The following is a 20,806-nucleotide window of genomic DNA, read 5'->3' on the forward strand; positions in this document are numbered from 1 at the left end:
CGACAAAGTACTAAAATGGACTGACTTTGCCGCATACCGCTTTCTAGGCTATAATGCGAAGCGGCATTGACAGATTTCTTTGAAATGATTACGCAATCTCCACGAAATATTATTGAAAAAAAAAATCGAAGATGGTTTTCTGAAAAATATCTACTTCATGTGGAGCGGATCTGGTGTGATGGTTAGAACACTTGACTATCACGCTGAGGACCTGGGATCGAATCCCACTCCCGACAAACTCGCAAAATTGTGAGTTCTTCCTTCGGAAGGGAAGTAAAGCGTGGGTCCCGAGATGAACTAGCCTAGGGCTAAAAATCTCGTTAATACAGATAAAAAAAAAATCTACTTCATAAAAAAATCAAAATTCTAAAAGCGATAGAGAAAACTTCTGGAGCAATTCTTTTCAAGGATGGGATCATTCATTTGCAATCAGTTACATTCACTTGCTGTTTACTCGCTTCAGAAACATCGTAGCAAAAGTCAATGTATGGAACACATTTTCATTTTTGTTTTACCTAAAACTTTGTAGTACAATGTACTAGCGTAGCATCAATAATTAGGTCAACAGCCATCAAGCGCAATTCTCCACGGCGTGAATGTAGTTTACATTCACAGCGTGGAGAGTTGCCTTCACAGCACGCTCATGACTTTGGTATGCGTGTGTGACCCTAATGTCATTCGGCAAACTTTTAGATAAAACCTGAGAGATAAAACTACAAGGTTAAATTCATCCATTTCTACATTGTTTTTTGATAGCTTGCTTCTGAACTGAAATAGTAGCAAGTGAATGTAATTTTTTGCAAATCCCATCCCTGATTCTTGGTGAATGTAGTAACCTGCCCCTTTTCGTATAACAGCCCCATATTTGCTGGGTTTCCTATTCACATGGGACTATTGTGCGAATGATAGCCGCAAACGAATATTTTTAGAAAAATCACTACATACTGTACCAGTACCTAGATATAATTTACAAACTTCACGTTCTGTTGCCAAAGTTTATGATAACAATGGGTTCTAGGGAGGGTTTAACGCGCCCGCCACCCCGAATCTCTATCGACGGTGATGAAATCGAGGCAGTTGGTGTAATTCGGCTCACTGGTGATCGTCAACGACACCAGCACTGCCGTGAATCGCAAGTCAGTCCCATATGTAAAAAGTAGGCATTGAGAAAATGGACTCTGAAGTTTTCAAATTCGATTTCTATGTGAAACTTCAAAAAATTGCCATGCAGGAAATCGAGCTTACTTTGGGCTCCGCAGAGCTCTACGATCGAACAAAGTTCGTCGTCGCACGGAATATAATTTTCGAACGGAAGGTGTTGCCGCACTTGCGTGCGCAGCCTTATCTTTTTTCTCGCTCGTTCATTTTGTTGAACGCAAGAAAGAGCGAGATAAAAGAGGGGGCAAAGTGCCCCCTCTATAGAGCAATGCATGTTACTTTTCTAGCCTGCTTACTCTCACCGAAAATTTGACGTTTGAGCGGAGCGACACCGCTCAAACGTCAAAATTTTCTGTGAGAGTAAGCAGGCCAGAAAAGTAACATGCAATGCTCTATTATCTGTTTCTTTCGCGTGTTTGTTTACGAGAGTGAGTGAGAAAAAAGAAAAAGCTGCGCACGCTAGAGGTGTTGCGTACCATCTACGGTAGAGTGCAAATGGAAGATGGAGCGTGGAGAAAGCAAATGAGCCACGAGCTGAATCAGCTGCTGAGAGAACCAACGATCGTTCACACCGCGAAAATCGGGAGGCTACGGAGGGGCAAGACACATCACGAGGATGTCGGATAACAACCCCTCGAAGGCAATCCGACCGGTATAAGACGACGTGAATCGCGGGAGCGACATAGATCAATCAATTTGAGAACGATCTGCGGACCCTTCGCAGAATGCATGACGCACAGCCATGGACCGAGTCGAATGGGAATGACTCTCACGTACAGCACTGGGTACTCCGACGTTAGTCTGACCGGTAATGTAAGTACATAATATTTAAACAAAACCAGTAATTAGAATTAGGTTGTTCTGGATCAAATTTACGCTCACAAACTTTTATTGTACTCTTGCCATCTTACTACGAAGCAATCAACATTTGTCAGTAAATTTTTGGATTCATAATAGCGTCGTCCAATAATTTGTTGAACGTTTCCTTGATCTCATCGACCAGCTTCTCCGCGTACTGGGATCGCTTGCTGTGGGAGCGCACTTTCGCCTCCGGGCCCAGATACAGGTTCGGCAGTGAAACGGATCGTCCCAGGGCCGATTGCGACTCAGCGATACGTCCAAGCTGCATCAAAAACATAATGCACTCGTCCAGCAAAGGCGGGAAGGCTTCCGAAAAGCGGACAATACACGGCAGCACGGCACGGAACATTTCGACACGGGTGTCACTGGAAAGAACTGGAAAAGATATGTTTCATTAAAGTTTGGTTTACATCTAGAATAGTTCACAAAGCCAACTCACCTCCCAAAAGTGTGGTAAGCGTATTGAGACAAAGCTTTGCAATACTCAGCGATTTCGGAAGAGCATACTGGAGCGACAAGTGCGATGTGAGATCAATCGCAAAGATCTGCTTATCCATTTCAACCATGCTCAACAGTTCCGGTATGAAGTCCAAGCAGATATGCATCGACGGAATGCCACGGACGGTCATCGGAAGCAGCTCACGATGATAGCCTTGGAAATGCACTAGCTTAGCAAGCGACGGCTCAGCAATAAATACCTGATGGATGTAGGAACAGATCACTCCTCGAATCTCTCGAAGGGCCCATTGGCGACCCGGTTTTATGCGATCATCTTCCGTTTCCAGGCATGCTTCGAGTAGAATTTGGACTGCTACACTTTCTTGTGATGCTACCAAGGCTAGTTTGAGCTCTTCTCGGTCTGTGTCCGATTTGACCTGATTTCCAACGTCAATCAACGGTTTGTCCAACATATGACGCGTAAGCTGACTTTTGGATGCTGCTAAACTTGCCTGTAAAATGCGCAAAACTATTGCCAGTGCACTGGCACAGCGGAACACTCGTTCATCGCATCGCAGCACTTGCAAAGGATCGATCAGTATGTTCTCTTGCGTTAGTGTAAAGTTCCTCGTCACGGCGTCCTCTGGCATTAGGGCGTTTATGGACATCACCCAGAGCCGACGAGGAAAAACTGTATTCAAGCGTATCCATACGTTTTTGTATAATTCCTGTATCTGCCGAGGAACAGTACTGCTCAGGATCGCTTTGAAATACCGAATGAAGGTTTCGGCCAAAGGCCATAGATCCGTTGGTGACTTTCTCATCATGATCTTCAACAGTTTTATCGTCTTTCCGGGACTGAGCTCAATTTCTTCAAAAGCTTCCACGATGTTGAGCTCACTTACCGGTACATTCGAAGTATGCTCAAGTGAAATGCACTCTTCATCTATCCAATCGTCAACGAGCGAGAGATGCGGGAAATGCGTGACGAGCAAGCGCAGAAGAGGACTGAACAATACGCTGTACTCTTGCTGGTTTCGTTGTGCTTGCTGGAGCAGATACTTGATCGGAAGCTCAGACATGAACTCGTTTGAATAGCTTTTCACCTGTCGGCCACTGGTGATGATGTTGACCATGTTGCTCAGACGAACATCCTCGTACAGTAGCAGGTAATACAGCAGAAGAAGCTGAGGTGTCAAATTTGCGTTGCTCGCTGTTGCTGCGTCATCGAGTTGGTTGGTTTCCATTGGTTCATGATCGTTGTTTCCTGTAGTTTGTTGTCTCATGGATTCCTGCAAAGAGAGCAGTTCGTATGTAAGATATTTTTTTGTGGTAGATGACAATAGATGTCTATTGACTGGCACAACCTGTCCAGGTAAAGATATGGCAGATTTTGTAAAATTTTGATTAACACGAAATAAATGTTCGTATTTTCATTTTAATTTTGCAGCAGTTGATGGGGCAATAGGAGCGCAAGTCAATCCAAAGCCGAAGATCAAGGAGGGGTAATGGCCGTAATAGTTCGTACGGACCACATGAACACCATCGGAAGGGTAATCGTATAGGTTGGGGAGAGGAATTAGACTAGACTTGAGACACAATATATAATACAAATAATACCGCGAATTTTAATGAAACATTGGTTTAACCCTTTATAAGGCCGAGAAAACTAGAAGAGTTGTCAAAGCGTACTATTATGGAAATGATTATATACATGATAACATGTACGAAACAATTTTTGTTCGAAAGAAACTCTCAAAAATCTAGGTGGCAATATAGTTGCCACTGCCCGTTAAGCCCAAAAACGCTGGTGGCAATATAGTTGCCACTGCCCGTTTACTCCAAAAACGAGCTTTTGAGGTGGCAATATAGTTGCCACTGCCCGTTTAGGCCACCAGCGCTGGTGGCAATATTCTTGCCACTGCCCGTTTAGGGTACTTTTCATCTTTGGTCTTCGACAACAAGCCAGAAAAGAGATTTTAAAGTGGATTAGGACTTAACCCATAATATAAACTGTGTAGTTCAGCTAATGCCAACCCGTTATTTGATTATTTCTTAAAATATTTACCAAATCTATAATTTTACTATAAGTTTGAGCTAATTTTCTTCACGCGGTCAAATTTAGCCATTTTTGAGACTACAAATGGCTCCCAAATTGTTGTTAAAGCTTTGTTTAGTATCAAAAAAATACCAGGCGTTGTTAGTAATCCCAATTTTGCGTGAACCAAATAAAAAGTTTGAAATAAATCGTTATAAAACAGAAAAAAATACAAACAGTAGGTGGCAATATAGTTGCCACTGCCTTATAAAGGGTTAACAATTAAACTCAAGCGTGCACAGTGAGAATATTGACCACTCCCAGTCAATTATTCAGTTGATTCATTGTGCAACTGTCATTGATTCGGGTCAATCACGGAATAGCAACCATAGATGTGTGCAGTCAGTCTAAGCTAAGCTAAGCTAAGCTAACATTGGTTTAACAATTAAACTCATTATAATTGAATCCAAACATGAAGTACCAGTAAAGAATAAAATATGCAATATTGATTTTATAATATGTGCCATAAAAGTATAAGACGAACTATTCTTTTGAATTCAAAAATTTGGAGAAACAAAAGTATGTGTTAAAGATCCAATAAAAATAATAAGATTTTCTAACACGATTTAGTTGATTTAGTCCCCAAATAATCCAAAACTCTCTTTACTCGTTTTTTTAGGCTAAAAAATAACAAGAAAAAAATTATTTTAATACTGTTGTAAAGTTCATAATTTTCTATTGGCAGTTAACTCGTATAAGATCTAGGGGGACCCGGGGCAAAAAGGTCCCCTTAAGCATTTTGAACTAATACCTACTGCAAGACTATTTTTTATCCTATCATATCATCTATTGTCTACTAGATTTCTAACGCTAATGATGAGTGTGAGTGTAAAGCAGGGACCTCTCACACAGAGAACAGACGTTTAAGCTCGAACAAAAATACGTCGAAATCGTGTGTAAAGGATTTAAGTGCACCTCAACGCCACCAACGGAGACTGCCCCACATATAAAGTCCATTTGACCCCACGATGGCAGTGTTCATCGTTAAAATACACTAGCCTACAAAGCGACACGAGCGCCAAACGGCCAAAAACGGCGAGCACTGGAAACAAATATGACAACACAACAATGTAAGTGATGGGACGCTAGCGCCGCGCAACGGGAGCATAACCACATACTCTGAAATGACCGTTACAAAGTTTTACACAAGGCAGAAAGCGAAGATAGACGTCTGTTCTCTGTGCCTCTCATACCCACTCTTGCGTTACATTTTTACGTCTATGTGAGCTGAACTATGAACTGACTTAGAAAATGATGATATGCTCACAGCGGATACTCCTTTGATTCCCAATAGCACTTACGGCCTATCTCTTCACCTATGCGCAACTCCAGATTTACCGCTAGCTCAATGTCCAAGTGGAGGTGAAGAAACTGGCACTTAAGTGCTACATACTGATTTTCTGACAACACTGCCGTGTTTGTTTATTGCGAATTACCGCCGCTGTTTTGATATTGCTTTTTTCACTGAAAATTTTCCTTGCTTCGCTGAACAACATGACGTTTTCCTCCAGCGAAGGCTTACGCGATACAGAAAATCGCTGAATTTCACACTAACACTGCAGAAAATCTGTCAACAATAACTCAATACACATGTATTTTCAGCGAAAAGATCTATTTGCGTGACAACAATCCACTCCCATGACTACCGGGCGGCCGCCGTCAAATATCAGGATTGCCAACTGTCCGGCGACTGTTGTCAGTTTTCTTTGTCGCCGAATCTGGCGCTGGGTCCTCGGCGCGGAACCCCAAAGGTGGGAATAAAATTTTGGGGTTTGCGCGCAATAACGTTTTTTGCTGTGTTACACCCATCGTAAATCAATCGAAACATTGGACATTAAATTTTAACGTGTATATTCGTGAGTCCTAGTGATTTTAAATAGTTACCTACGTGATAAGTTGGTGGTATTAACAGCTCCGTTGCCGAATACCAGCTCGCCCTTAGCGACGGGCGCTACGATGCTTACGCCTTCACTGAGACCTGGCTGAAGGATTGTACAACGTCTAACCAATTGTTCGATGACTCGTTCTCCGTTTACCGACAAGATCGATCGTCCATCAATAGCAACAAGAGTACAGGGGGTGGCGTTTTATTAGCAGTGCGCTCCAGGTTCAAATCCCGCTTAGTCAACCCTCCAAATTCATCGATCGAACAGCTGTGGGTGGCCATTTCTATCGAAGATGCGACGATTTATGTTTGCGTCATTTATATTCCTCCGGATAGAATCAATGATTCAAGCGTGATTGAGACACACGTGGATTCACTTAACTGGGTAATGTCGCAAATGGGGCCTAGAGACAATTTTGCCATTCTTGGTGATTTCAATTTGAGCTCGATTGCTTGGCAGTGCAGTTCTTTTGGGTTCTACTTTCCGTGCATTTCTCGATCCTCAATGAGCCAACCTTCACGCGACCTGCTTGATGCTTACAGTACCGCTGGACTCAGACAGATGGTTGGAGTTGAAAACGAGAATAACCGTTCACTTGATCTATGCTTTGTGAGTGAAGAGCTAGGAGTGAATTGTTCGGTAATGCAAGCTCCAGCACCGCTCGTCAAACAAGTTAGACATCACCCGCCTCTACTATTGAATCTCAAAATGAACCCCTGTCGAAGCTTCAGAAAGTGTCTCGTATGACTTCAGTCGAGCCAATTTCGCTGAAATGAATGATTTCCTGTCACAGTTGGACTGGAGTGAGATTCTTAGCGATTCCGATCCAAACCTCGCCGCGTCGACTCTGTCTGGAGTACTACTCTATGCAATCGACCAGTTTGTTCCAGCTATGCCTTATCGCAAACCAGCTAAACCGGTTTGGTCGAATGCTACTCTCAAAAACCTCAAAAGGGAGAAGCAGGCAGCTTTGAGGCGTCACAGTAAATACCGTACGGACTCAACGAAAGCCAGTTATTTGGAAGTGAACTCTGCATACAAGCATCTGAACAATTGCCTCTACAACGCACATTTAAGCCGACTCCAGAGCCGCCTTAAGACTAACCCTAAGAGCTTTTGGCGTCACGTCAACGACCAACGAAAGGAATCAGGGCTGCCGTCTACGATGAACGATGGATTGCGAGAAGCTGATACTACCACCGATATTGCCGACATATTCCGTTCTCAATTCAGCAGCGTCTTCGTTAATGAGCAACTTGACCCTCAGGATGTTACCAACGCAACACAGAATGTTCCTAGTTTTCCAGCATCCGGGCTGCAGATCGCCGTCACCAACGATGCTATAATTGACGCTGTCGAGTCGCTCCGGATTACATGCAGTTTCGGATGCCGCAGAAATTCCACATACCTCACTCAAGCTACGAACAGCGATTTATTAGTCCCTCCGCTTTCCGATGTGGTTACACTTTTACTATTATTGTTTATTTTGAGCTTCTCAAATCCATAGACAAGTAGACGACCAAAGCTTGAACCAAAGCGTCACAGACAATGGACATACAAATGACAAATATAATACAAATCTAATTATGTACCGCAGGGTACATCAATAGTGTTTATATACTCTACATTCCTCGCCTGGTCCGAGGATTGAAATATGCATAAAAACAAAGAATTTTATAGATACCGACATAGTGTTGAAAAATAAAATTCACCCAATCATTCGCTATAACGCGCAGCCATTTTTGCAATTCTTCTGGAGCGTTTGGGTGGTGGCGTTTCCTTAGAAATCGGGCTTCGAGTCATCTCATTCTCGCTAGCTGTTTTTGTATCTGCCTGTCACAGCGGGATCTTTCGTAGCTGGATCTGTAGGATCTGGATCGGTCGTTGCATCATGCGGAATGGACCTCAAGTGCGCTACAGGCCGACGATATCCAACTCCACTGCCAACAAGAACAACAACGTCACTTCCGCCTCTCTGAATCACCGAACACCGAAAGCTGGGCTCCAATTCGCCCGTCTCATAACCCTTGATCATGACGGCGTCTCCAATTGCTACATCTGCCCCTTTGGCGTGCTGTCGCTTATCGGCGCACAGCCTCCCCTGTAGTGAAGTGCTAACGAAGGCAGCAGGTCCCTTACAGGTCCTCCAGTAAGCAGCTTCATCGGAGACCCCCCGGCAACAGAATGCGGGACGGTGCTGCAACCCGAGCAGGAATGAATAACTGACTCATAACTGGAGCATACCAAAGCCAGGTATCATACCAAGACAAGGTATTGGTCGGTTATCCAGGTATTTCAAATAACTTATTTTGGTATTTTGTAGGTATTGATAAAATACCTCAACGAGTTATTGGTTTGGTGTTGAGGACTGCTTGAGGTATTATTCAATTATGGGAAAAATGCTATTTGTATGGAAAAATCGCCGATTATTATTTAGGTATTGCCATACCTGATGTTATTATTCACTCGTTATGCACAGAATACACATCAGTTATTATTTGAGGTATTTTACCTCTTATGCAGGGCTTCTTAATACCTGATTCAGGTTGTAGGTATTGGGTTTTCCATACCTGAGTTAGGTATTTTGCAGCTATTTTCTCCTGCTCGGGAAGAATACACACAATCCTCAAGCGCCCTCCTCCAGTCCTCCCACAGTGACCTCGCAACTCGCAACGCTTGGAGCATCCCCTGGTTCCGTCGTTCGACCAACTCACTCATTTGGGGCCAGTCGGGGAAGACACCAAGGATGGCACGGATTAGTCGGATGGCAAATGGAGGTCCATTATCCGTTCGAACTGCTTCAGGACAAATGTGCTCCGCGAACACTCGCCCCAGTTCCTCGACACTCTTGTGCGCACATGCTGTCCTCATCTCAAACACAGTTAAACATCGGCTGCAGCAATCAACTATAACCAAAAGTATCACGTCACACACTCCTTTGCAGAAAAAAATCCAATGCCAAATCCCGCCACGCACGATCAGGCATTTCTTTACGTAGCATCGGCTCAGGATTTCCTTATTGGCTTACTGATGCACACTCTGCACGCTCTTGCACGCGATTTTCCACGGAACGGTCCACATACGGCCATATTCTCACTAAAAAAACTCCAGGATGGCCCCTATGTGCGATATCCAACGCACCCTACTGAAGCCCCGATGGAAGAATGACTCCGCCTTTTCTCACCATTAGACCATCTTTAACCCCAAGTTTATTCGGGAAACCTGATATGAAAACATCTGTGATGGCCACACTTGAGATTCAATAGCCCTCGCAACCTCTGTGAGTACGTCATCATTACTGGCTTTCTTTCTAATCTCATCCAACGTGACGGTCGACAAACATAGTGCTCCGAAGTCTCATCGAATGGTGGATCTGTCCGCTGACACAGCCTCGAAAAGATGTCTGAGATATTGTCGGCTCCAGGAACATACACAACTGCGTCAACACAGCACCAAGACCCACTGCTGACGCATCCACATACAGTTTGGTTGGGTCTTTAGGGTCAAAAAATCCCAGACGATAAACAGTGCCGGCTAGCTCGCTGCGCAGGTCGTCAAATGCTGTCCTCTGCTCAGTACCAAACAAATCCACCTCACCCCTAACGAAACGACGCAAAGCTTCGAACCTCTCTCCTTGTCTCCAGCACCCTAAACCTTCTGATTGCTGCCACGTTGTCGTCGGCAGGACCTATACCATGGCCGCTGATCTTGAAACCAAGTATCTGCAGCTCCTCCACCTCAAACAAGCATCCATCCTTGTTCAGCAAAGCGTGATTCCTCTCAAGGACAGCCAACACCTGTTGTAACAATTTTGCAACCATTCATTATGCTCGGTCAGTCACTCCCCAGACAATAACACCATCGATACAAACTATCACCCCATCAATGCCCGCCAACATCTCGCCCGTTATTCGTTGAAAAATCTGTGGTGCGCAATTTATGCCAAACATTAGGCGCCTGAAACGCATCAGAGCCCCGCTCGTCATGAAGGTTGTTCCCTCTCGCGATTCAGGGTGTAGTTCCACGTGGTAGTAGGCAGAGGAAACATCAAGCTTTGGGAAAACAACCGCTCCTTTGAGCTTATTAAGCAAAGTATCGAAAATTGGAAGTGGATAGTGCTCACGTTGTATCACTTGATTGGGATATCGCACATCAATACATAGCCGCATATCATCAGTCCCCTTGGGGACCACTACCATTGGAGAAATTCAGTCAGATGGCCTAATAACTGGTTCAATCATATTGGCATCGAGAACTTCCTGAAGCCCCTGTTTGACCCTAGCGTCCATTGCCACAGGGACTCTGAGGTAAGCCAACTTCCTTGGAGGCATGGTGTAATCAATCGACTGCTCCACCTGGACGTTCCGAAATTTTTGAAACACAACCTTCTTTTGGACAACACTGTATTTAAACTTCTAACCCTACTTCAAACACCTTGAGATCCTCAGTCGTCTCTTTGCTAAGCAGACATCGTTGTGCCCCTTCAATCATAAAAAAATCCGCATAATTCTTGGGCTTTGTATCATGCTTCAAAGCTTCAAAAATGGCCAAAACCCGCAAGGGTTCCTGAGAAGCATACGCTGTAAACTGTCAATCGCATTGAAACCCTCTATTCTTGGCGCTACGGTCTTCAACCGGTCTCGCATCTTTTTAATTTCGTTACACTTTCGGTGTGCGCTACGGTCTTCAGCCGGACTCGCATCTTTTCATTTCTTCTTCAGTTTGCGCTACGGTCGCCAACCGGACTCGCATCTTTTTTTTTCACTTCATCCTCGGTGTGCGCTTCGGTCATCAGCCGGACTCGTATCTTTTCTTTCTTCTTTTCTTCACTGCGATTTCACTTTTAAGCTTCCAACTTCTAGAGAACCGATTTTCATTTTAGAACATGCGACATCCTTCACGATGCCATGGAATTTTTCAAATCGTCCCGCAATCAATAATCTACATCGTACACAATCCTCTCAAGCATACACACAATGATCACTGACCGAACATGTAGCATCAAAGAACTCAAAACATCCATTTATTATCGTTCACCTCTCTCAAAACCGGAACCGCAGTTTAAAGGAAACTTACCGTAGCAAACAAATCGTACCGGCTGCGCCAAATTGTCGAGTCGCTCCGGATTACATGCAGTTTCGGATGCCGCAGAAATTCCACATACCTCACTCAAGCTACGAACAGCGATTTATTAGTCCCTCCGCTTTCCGATGTGGTTACACTTTTACCACAGAGAACAGACGTTTAAGCTCGAACAAAAATACGTCGAAATCGTGTGTAAAGGATTTAAGTGCACCTCAACGCCACCAACGGAGACTGCCCCACATATAAAGTCCATTTGACCCCACGATGGCAGTGTTCATCGTTAAAATACACTAGCCTACAAAGCGACACGAGCGCCAAACGGCCAAAAACGGCGAGCACTGGAAACAAATATGACAACACAACAATGTAAGTGATGGGACGCTAGCGCCGCGCAACGGGAGCATAACCACATACTCTGAAATGACCGTTACAAAGTTTTACACAAGGCAGAAAGCGAAGATAGACGTCTGTTCTCTGTGCTTTTACTATTATTGTTTATTTTGAGCTTCTCAAATCCATAGACAAGTAGACGACCAAAGCTTGAACCAAAGCGTCACAGACAATGGACATACAAATGACAAATATAATACAAATCTAATTATGTACCGCAGGGTACATCAATAGTGTTTATATACTCTACAGACGCATGTAAAGATTTGAAGTCCTCCACTGGATGTGGTCCGGACGGTATCCCTTCGCTTGTGCTTAAACGTTGTGTGACCTCTCTGGCTGCACCGCTGTGCACCGTGTTCAACCTCTCTCTGCAAACTTGCATTTTTCCTGATTGCTGGAAGCAGTCACATGTTTTTCCCGTTTTTAAGAAAGGCTGCAAACATAGAGTCTCAAACTACAGGGGTATTGCTTCCTTGTGCGCTATATCAAAGCTGTTGGAGCTGATCGTTCTGCACAAGTTAGTTCAAAGCTACGCACATTATATATCCCAGGATCAACACGGATTTGTTCCAAAACGATCGACCACCACCAACCTGATGTGTTTTACATCGTACCTGATACGTCAGTTCCAAAGCGGTCTTCAAGTTGATGCCATATATACCGATCTTTCCGCCGCCTTCGATAAAATGAATCACCAAATCGCACTGGCCAAATTCGACAAATTGGGCATGAACAACGACTTCCTCATCTGGCTTCGATCGTATCTGACTGGTCGCAGTATGTCGGTGAAAATTGGTGACTACGTCTCTTCGCCGTTTACAGTCTGGTCCGGTGTTCCTCAAGGTAGTCACCTTGGACCGTTCCTGTTCCTGCTGTATATGAACGATGTCAACTGTACTTTGAAATGCCTGAAACTATCATATGCTGATGACCTAAAGCTGTACTTCCAGATAAAGCAACGTCAGGATGCAGTGTTTTTGCAACAACAGCTGGAAGCCTTTGCGGTTTGGTGTATGTAGTTTAAACCGTATGTCCCTAAATGTATCGAAGTGCTCTGTTATATCGTTCAGTCGTAAGAAAAGCATGTTTCACTTCGACTATACTTTGGGTGGTGTCAAGTTGAAACGTGAATCAACTGTTAAGGATCTGGGAGTATTGCTGGACTCTAAATTGACATTTAAGGACCATGTTGCCTATATTGTGGCTAAAGCTTCATCTCAACTCGGTTTCCTTTTCCGATTTGCCAAGTCGTTTAAGGACATCTATTGCTTGAAGTCGTTGTATTGCTCTATTGTGCGTCCCATTCTGGAATATTCAGCAGTCGTCTGGGCCCCGTACTACGCCAACGAGATTCAGCGCATAGAAAGTGTACAGCGGAAGTTTGTTCGTTTTGCGCTACGCCACCTTAGATGGAGAAACCCTATTGTCTTGCCTAGCTACGTGAGCCGCTGTCAGCTCATCAACTTGGAGCCTCTGAGTGCGAGACGCAATGTAGCCAAAGCTTGTTTTGTAGGAGATTTACTGCAAGCCAACATCGATTGCCCCGATCTGCTTGGTATGCTACAAATCAACACACGCCGCCGTAGTCTTCGATCACATCCGTTTCTCAACCTACCGCCAGCGAGGACCAACTACAGCCAACATGAGCCGATTCGTGATATGTCCCGTTTGTTGAACACATGCTATTTTGTATTTGATTTTAATGTGTCCCGTGATGTAAATAAGCGTAGTTTTAAGCGTGTATTTTGTTAGCTTTTATGTAATGTCATAGGTGTTGTATTCGGGTGTCATTGGGGTAAATATTTTACCTGTTGACTTAATATGTAAATAAATAAATAAATAAATAAATAAATAAATAAATAAATACTGGGTTAAGACCTCCCGTCGCGGCAAGATCGAATATCCATGGGGAGCGAAATAAATGTTCATATTTTGTTCACCTCAATAATATATTCCAGTGCTTCCCAAACTGGGCGCCGCGGCGCCCTGGTGCGCCGCGAACGTTTCGCAGGTGCGCCGCAGGCTTCGCAGTCAAAACAAAAAAAAACTATAATGTAATATCAAAACGTCTCCTTTTTTTGTTTAATGGAACATGGAAGTATTGCTTCACGGCATTTTTCCAAAATTTATCCCATCCTTCGAAATTTTACTGAATTTCTGGTATCCTCTTATAACACTTTAATTTGCACCATTTTTTTATATTCGGAGACCAATTTTTGATGACATTCTTTAATTCCTTTTGCATTTGTTACATCAGTAGAGTCATCGATTCTACCAACACTTTGTAATTACGAGTAAATATTTCAAAAGCCTTATCAAAGTTCTTCTAGAACAACTTCCGTCAGTCTTCTGGTCTTTATGCTGTCTCCTGCTTTTCGGGACGACATTTTTTTTACTGACGTCACTATCACAGAATACTTCTGCAAATTGTCGGTTTTCTGCATGTAGGTCACATTTCAATATTTATTATTTTTGAGATCTTGATGGAAAATGATCAAAAACTATAAAACTATTCATCTTATTAAGTTCCGTTCCGAAGTTCTTTGAAAAACGCGAGATTATTGCATTTTGTATAAATTTTGTGCACCAGAGGGCCTTGTACTTGATATACTTGATTTAACATCTTTGAAAGTTTTGTAATTCTTGCATAAATCTAAGCTTTTCATAAAATTCTGTGGAATTATTTCAGAATTGAGTGATTCTACACACTTAATTCTGAAATGATTTCACAGAATTTTATGAAAATCTTAGCATTAGTTAAAATTCACAAATTAAAAATCGAAAATATTAAAGTATTGCACCAGAAACACTGCTTTTGGTTGAATTATTAGAAATCAGCAGCTTACTTTAGATGTAGAAGTTACTGTCATATTTATTTGGATAGTTTGTGCGATAAATAAATATGACATTTGATATCTAGCAAATATTTATGAAACCCTCAAGTAATTGATTTTAGAAAGACATGTTAAGAAACTGAATTTCATTTGGATTATGAGAAAACAAGATACAAAAAAGTGTCACAATTTTATATTTAAATTTGACCTGAAGATTGTGCTAAGATAGTAAAAAAATCTGTGCAAAAATATTGGTGCGCCGCGAAATTTTCAAAAAAATCAAAAGGCGAATATGGCGCTGTCCATAAACTACGTAGACTCAATTTTGGCAATCGCAGACCCCCCCTCCCCCCTCGTAGACTTTCGTCCATACAAAATTTTCGAAATTTGTAAGGACAGTAGACTTTGACCAGACCCCCCCCCCCCGCCCCTCCTCCGAGTCTACGAAGTTTATGGACAGGCCCTATGTAATGTATTTACTTTCGTAGATAGCTTGCTTTGGACACTTTTTGTACGATAAACGTTCGATTTAGTGGTGTTTTTAGCAAGTAAAAGTTCAAAATACTTAAGGTGACCCGTGACCTTCTTGTTCTGGGCCCCCATACATAATCGCTGATAGATAACGTGATCCAAATGTGTACTGATTTTTTTTAGAAAAAAAAAAACAAAATAATACTCACCTGTTTCGAAGCAAACATCGTGTTCTGAAACACTTGCTGAATTTCCTGCTCAGACAGCGCCTTATGCGTATGTTCGATGGGACCCTTCTGGTTGGGCATTATGATGGAGTTCACGTACACTTCAATCAAGGCCGGCAGAACCGGGTGCAGTGGAGTCACCGAAGTACAAATCTGCTTGTAGATCCAGTTTTTGATCGGTACTTTGTGCTTGGAGAAGGCTCGCGATTTGAGCAGCTGATGGATGCAATGGACCGGAAGGTAACCGGGAATGTTTGCGTTCAGATTCATCGTTACCGGAACCTTGATGGCATGTGCGGCCACTACTTGCTCCGTGAAGATTTCCTGGGTGAATATGTACTTCATGCGGGTGATCGTATTCGGGCGGAGGGGAAACTTCATGCCAAGCGTGGAGCAAGCCAACTCGCATATGTGATTCAGTTGGTTGCTGTGGAAGTGAATGGCCATCAGCAGTAACATCTCCCCGAAAGAGGCCGATACTTCGCTCACGCTTTCGAAATATGCCTCCTCTTTGATCAACCATTGGATCCATTCGATAATTTTTGCTTCGATTCCTTGATGGGCGATTATTGAAGGACAAGCTATCAGCATGCAAAGTCCAAGGGATACGAAACGGATTCCCGCCGGTGTTGGAGGAGGTTTGGAAGTAATCAACTGCATCAGATGCATTATCTCTTCATCGGTGAATTTGATTCCGGAAATTCCCCGTAGAGCGCAGTACAATCTCAGCATGGCAGCCGATTGTACCACATACTCCTCCGGAAGCTGGGAGTTGTGCGAAAATACTACAATGTTCTGCAGCTGCTTCAGCAGTTCGTCTCTTAGTAAATGCAATGCGTCCCCTTTTCGTTTCTGGCTGGTTCGAACGTACAATGCGAAAAACTGACGAATGTTCTGATCGTTCCCCAAAAGCAATCCGGAAACAAAGGCAACCTGTAGAAAAAATGCTTATTATTTTATAAATTCTATGTAATTGTAAGGAAAACATTTTTGCTAGATTAAATTATGCCATAAGTTGGTTTTTCTTTAAATTTCAGAAGAAACAAACTGATAGAATTATTTGATATGATGGAGATGATAGTGGCCGGTAACGACATGTGAGGCGATAAATACACATAACTCAAAGCCCAAGCGAAACTGGCGCTGAAGTGCTTATGGGTTAAGCCCTCTAACCGCGACAAGAGCGTATATCCAGAGGGAGGGTATAAGGGAAGTTTTGAAAAGTGTAAATTTTGGGATCGATTGTACAGCAATAGGACAGATCGGTGAAGTACTAGATTTGTAGTAATGAGCTGAATTTTAGTATGGTGAGAAGGTCAATTCTCCGTTTCTGCAATGATATGGTGCAAAAAGCGTGGGTATTATGATTCCTAGCCTAATTTGATGCTGTTTGTGCAAAACTTTGGGCAACAGTGCTGTTGTTTTCTCCATTTCTTGCAAAAAAAAAAAACAACATAGTTATCCAAAGTTTTGCTCAAACAGCATCAAATGCCTAATCATAATACCCACGCTTTTTGCGCCATTTCATTGCAGAAATGGAGAATTGACCTTCTCACCATACCGTGCGGTACCCATATTCTGAACGGTTCAGGGACTCTCACAACGAACACTAAAATAAATAGAAGTTCTTGTTGCTAGAGATAATGCTTCACATTACCATCAAGTGTGTTTGTTGTCTAGCTAAATGTATAAAATAAATTAAATCTCATAATAACTTCCAGTCTCTGATTTAGACATATATTTGTTTGTGGACGACGTGTTCCTAATTATGGACACCATAAGAAGCCGTGGTCCTAATTCTGAACACATAGTGTGACTTACTATATACAATCACATTCTCCACGTTCGCAGTTCAGTCAAAAACGATATGTTTTGTAACGATTGGATAATAGAGGGGCCTAATAAAATTAACACTTGAACTCTCGATTCAATATATGCTTCATAAAAGGAAAATCTATTTTGCGTTAGCCGACTGTTCAGAATATGGAGCTGTCTATAATATGGTGCTCGCACGGTACTAAAATTCAGCTCATTACTACAAATCTAGTACTACACCGAACGTGCCCCATTATCATTTAACAAATTAACACTACGTACAATACTCACCAAGTTCTGTGGATCTTTCAAACTGAGCTTGAGCATCAACGAGGGCATCTTCGTCTGTTCCACGCAAATAGTCCGGGTGGTCAGTGCCTGGCTTGGGTTCATTTCGCACAACTCGTACAGGGCAGCAAGCCGCAGCTTGCCCTCCGGTGTATCCTCATCCCCATTGGTTATCAATGTTGTAACCACCTCGCGAAAGCAGTCGGGCATGTTGGCCACCACCCAGCATACAATCCGGCTTCCATTGTTAACATACAGAAGAGTATCGACCACATCCAGCAGGTTCAAAAGTGAAGGAAGTTCAGCCAATGCAATACAAATAATATCAGCAATCTCCTCCAGATAAATGTCGTTATCGAACAGTTCCGACTTTTTGATGACCACTTCGTTCGAGGACTTTTGCATGGCTGCTTGGGCTGTCTGCTCCATAATCTGCGCCTGGATGTAGAACAGTTCCGACAGAACTACTCGCACTTTGCTAACAATGTCGGCTCTCTCGAAGCCCATCACAACACCATTTGGCAAACTGTGGAACTGAGCGGAATCCTGAGCTGTGTATCCTATTTTTTGTCTGGAGTTTCAAAGAATCATTGTATTGAAAAATAAAGGAAAACAGAAAATATATAACAAATAGGTATAAAAATGCTTCTGCATTGTTACACATTTCTACTCGGGATATCATAATGCAATTCGCGCATACCTCAGCTGTTGCTCCTTCTTGACGTCCACCTCCAGCTCGTGAAAGCTGACCTGCAGCAGGGAAACGATGTTGTTCACCACCTCTATGCCGGCCAATATCGATAGTAGCTGTTTCCGGTTGTCCATCCAACTTTTGGTCCCATCCAGCGGGGGAAGTAAGCTCATCCGCACCAAACACGGCAGCAGAGGGCGGATTTCACTGGCGCTGCACTGTGCCAGCTCGGCAATGTTGAGGTTTTGAATGGCCGCGAAGGCCCGCGGCGTTACCGGTGCGAAATTCATCGCGGCAACCGGCCGAACGATGATTCGCTCAGTAAGGTACGCAAAATGCAAAGAAATTAACTAAATTTCACGATTTTATTCCAAAGTTTTGGAAAACACAGCATCCCAAACTCGCGTTTTGATTTATTTTGATGATGACGTTTATCACTGTTTGTCAAAGTTTGCCTCAAAATGATGATGATGACGGTTTTGGTGCACTGTAAAAACAAATGTTACAAAGTTTGGCCCTCTGTATGTCATTGGGTGAAACAGTCCATTTTACAACCTGATTTTGCGTTGGGTTCGTTCGCATATTACGCAACGTTACACAAAGAATAATTCGCATCTATTTTGTAAATGCCGCGCACATAGATTTTTGCAATCAAGCGTCAAACGTCAAACGCATAGAAAAACGATGCGCGCGGCTCTGGTTTTTTTTTTTTTTTTTTTTTTTAATTTATTTATGACATTTTACACTTAGAGTGCATTCGTGTCAGTTAATAATGAATCAAAAATAAAAGAAACAGTTTAGCTGGATATTGGTTCTGATGGGTTCCTGCTATGTATCCTCTGCTGTATCGTTGGGTTCGCTGCATCGGGTTCTGGTTTTCTTTTTTTTTATTTAGCACTATCTTTGCATTGTTCTATCTTCTCGCATTCTTCTTTTCAAATTTCACTATCTTCAATTTTTTTTTTTTACCCATATTGTCGTTTTTCTTTTCTTATCACTTTTTTCATTTTGGCTACAGTCTTTCTTTTCACCACTTCGTTCTTTTGTTCATTTTGTTGTTATGCCATTCACTTTTTCATATTTCCTCACACTTGTAATCTTCCTTTCGCTCTGCAATTGTTGTTTTCCTCTTCTCTTCGATTCTTCTCTTATTCACAGTTTCCGATACATATCGATTTCTTTCAGGTACTTCAATAGCCGCTTCTCACTGTCATCATCATTTTGTAAGGCGGCCCATAGACTAGTCGGATCTTAAATAGAAAATGATGATGATAAGCTCTCAACAGTTATATATTTCAAAACAATTTGTTCAGACATAGCTAAAATTACCTTCTGAAACCACGGCACAAAGAACAGACGTTTAAGCTCGAACAAAAATACGTCGAAATCGTGTGTAAAGGATTTAAGTGCACCTCAACGCCACCAACGGAGACTGCCCCACATATAAAGTCCATTTGACCCCACGATGACAGTGTTCATCGTTAAAATACACTAGCCCACAAAGCGACACGAGCGCCAAACGGCCAAAAACGGCGAGCACTGGAAACAAATATGACAACACAACAATGTAAGTGATGGGACGCTAGCGCCGCGCAACGGGAGCATAACCACATACTCTGAAATGACCGTTACAAAGTTTTACACAAGGCAGAAAGCGAAGAGAGACGTCTGTTCTCTGTGTTTTTACTGTATTGATGTTGAAATGCTAGATTAGCAAAGAAAATAATTCGAAAACATCAAAAATTCGTATGCACAATATCAACCGCATCACTCACGAATTGCATTCGCTGCGATGCGAATCTGGACGAATGAGTAATTTCCAAGTGTGACTTCCCACCGTTCGCCGGAGTTCGCTGTCGTCGCTGACAAGCATACACACGAGCTAAAGCGACAACCGTTCGCTGCTGACTGTCTTCGAATGTGGAAGAAGATGAAAAGTGGAAATCAGGAACCCTGGTTTCAGACCCATGTAGTTTCACATACACTGAAATAAATTTTGTTGTGGAAACTACCGATTCCATAGTAAAGTTACTAACCGTACCCACCCGTACCTATGATTCTCAACCGACAACAATTTCCAGTTAATTCCACTAAAACACTGTCAACTTAACTAGCAGTGCAGTTAACATTACCAAAAATATTCTTAATTTAACAAATGAGCATTGTATTTTTAACCATACTGTGTTGTAAAATGCGTGCCCGGGAAAAATTTACAATGTTTTGTTGTTGAGATGACTACGCTTTTAGTTGAATTCACTAAAATGCATTGTAATTTCAAGCATATTTCAGTTACCTTAACAGATTTTGTTGTCGGTTGAGAATCATAGGTACGGTTAGTAATTTTACTATGGAATCGGTAGTTTCCACAACAAAATTTATTTCAGTGTACTAGATGAAATAAGCACATATTTTGTATGATATTGTAGAGAAAATTAAATTTGTTGTTTCATCTCATATGAAATTTACACAGGTCGCGTAAATACATTTTAGTGGTTTGAAAATTCTGATTGTCTTCAGCTTCAGACGCCGTCTTGTAAAGGTTAATGACCAAAATGTTTTTT

The 20,806-nt window shown here is 42.5% G+C and overlaps 1 protein-coding gene across 1 annotated transcript; it reads right to left on the reverse strand.

Annotated features, from left to right (window-relative positions):
* Nucleotides 1-2,003: 2,003 nt before the first annotated feature.
* LOC109404981 (integrator complex subunit 2) lies at nt 2,004-18,689 on the reverse strand. The gene is made up of 5 exons (XM_029863377.2): nt 18,255-18,689; nt 17,558-18,125; nt 15,434-16,384; nt 2,459-3,749; nt 2,004-2,394 (listed from the first exon to the last, which is right to left on the reverse strand). Exons 1-5 carry the CDS (start codon nt 18,533-18,535, stop codon nt 2,090-2,092), a joined length of 3,396 nt encoding a protein of 1,131 aa, XP_029719237.1. The 5' UTR covers nt 18,536-18,689; the 3' UTR covers nt 2,004-2,089.
* Nucleotides 18,690-20,806: the final 2,117 nt, after the last annotated feature.

The sequence above is a fragment of the Aedes albopictus genome, chromosome 3 (assembly GCF_035046485.1).
Source record: "Aedes albopictus strain Foshan chromosome 3, AalbF5, whole genome shotgun sequence".
In the NCBI taxonomy this organism is placed as follows: Eukaryota; Metazoa; Arthropoda; class Insecta; order Diptera; family Culicidae; genus Aedes; species Aedes albopictus.

Coding starts and splice junctions, on each gene's coding strand:
- LOC109404981 (XM_029863377.2), bottom strand. CDS start 18,535: ATGAATTTCGCACCGGTAACGCCGCGGGCCTTCGCGGCCATTCAAAAC. Junction 18,126..18,254: donor AAGAAGGAGCAACAGCTGAG/GTATGCGCGAAT, acceptor TTGAAACTCCAG/ACAAAAAATAGGATACACAG. Junction 16,385..17,557: donor TGAAAGATCCACAGAACTTG/GTGAGTATTGTA, acceptor TTTTTTCTACAG/GTTGCCTTTGTTTCCGGATT.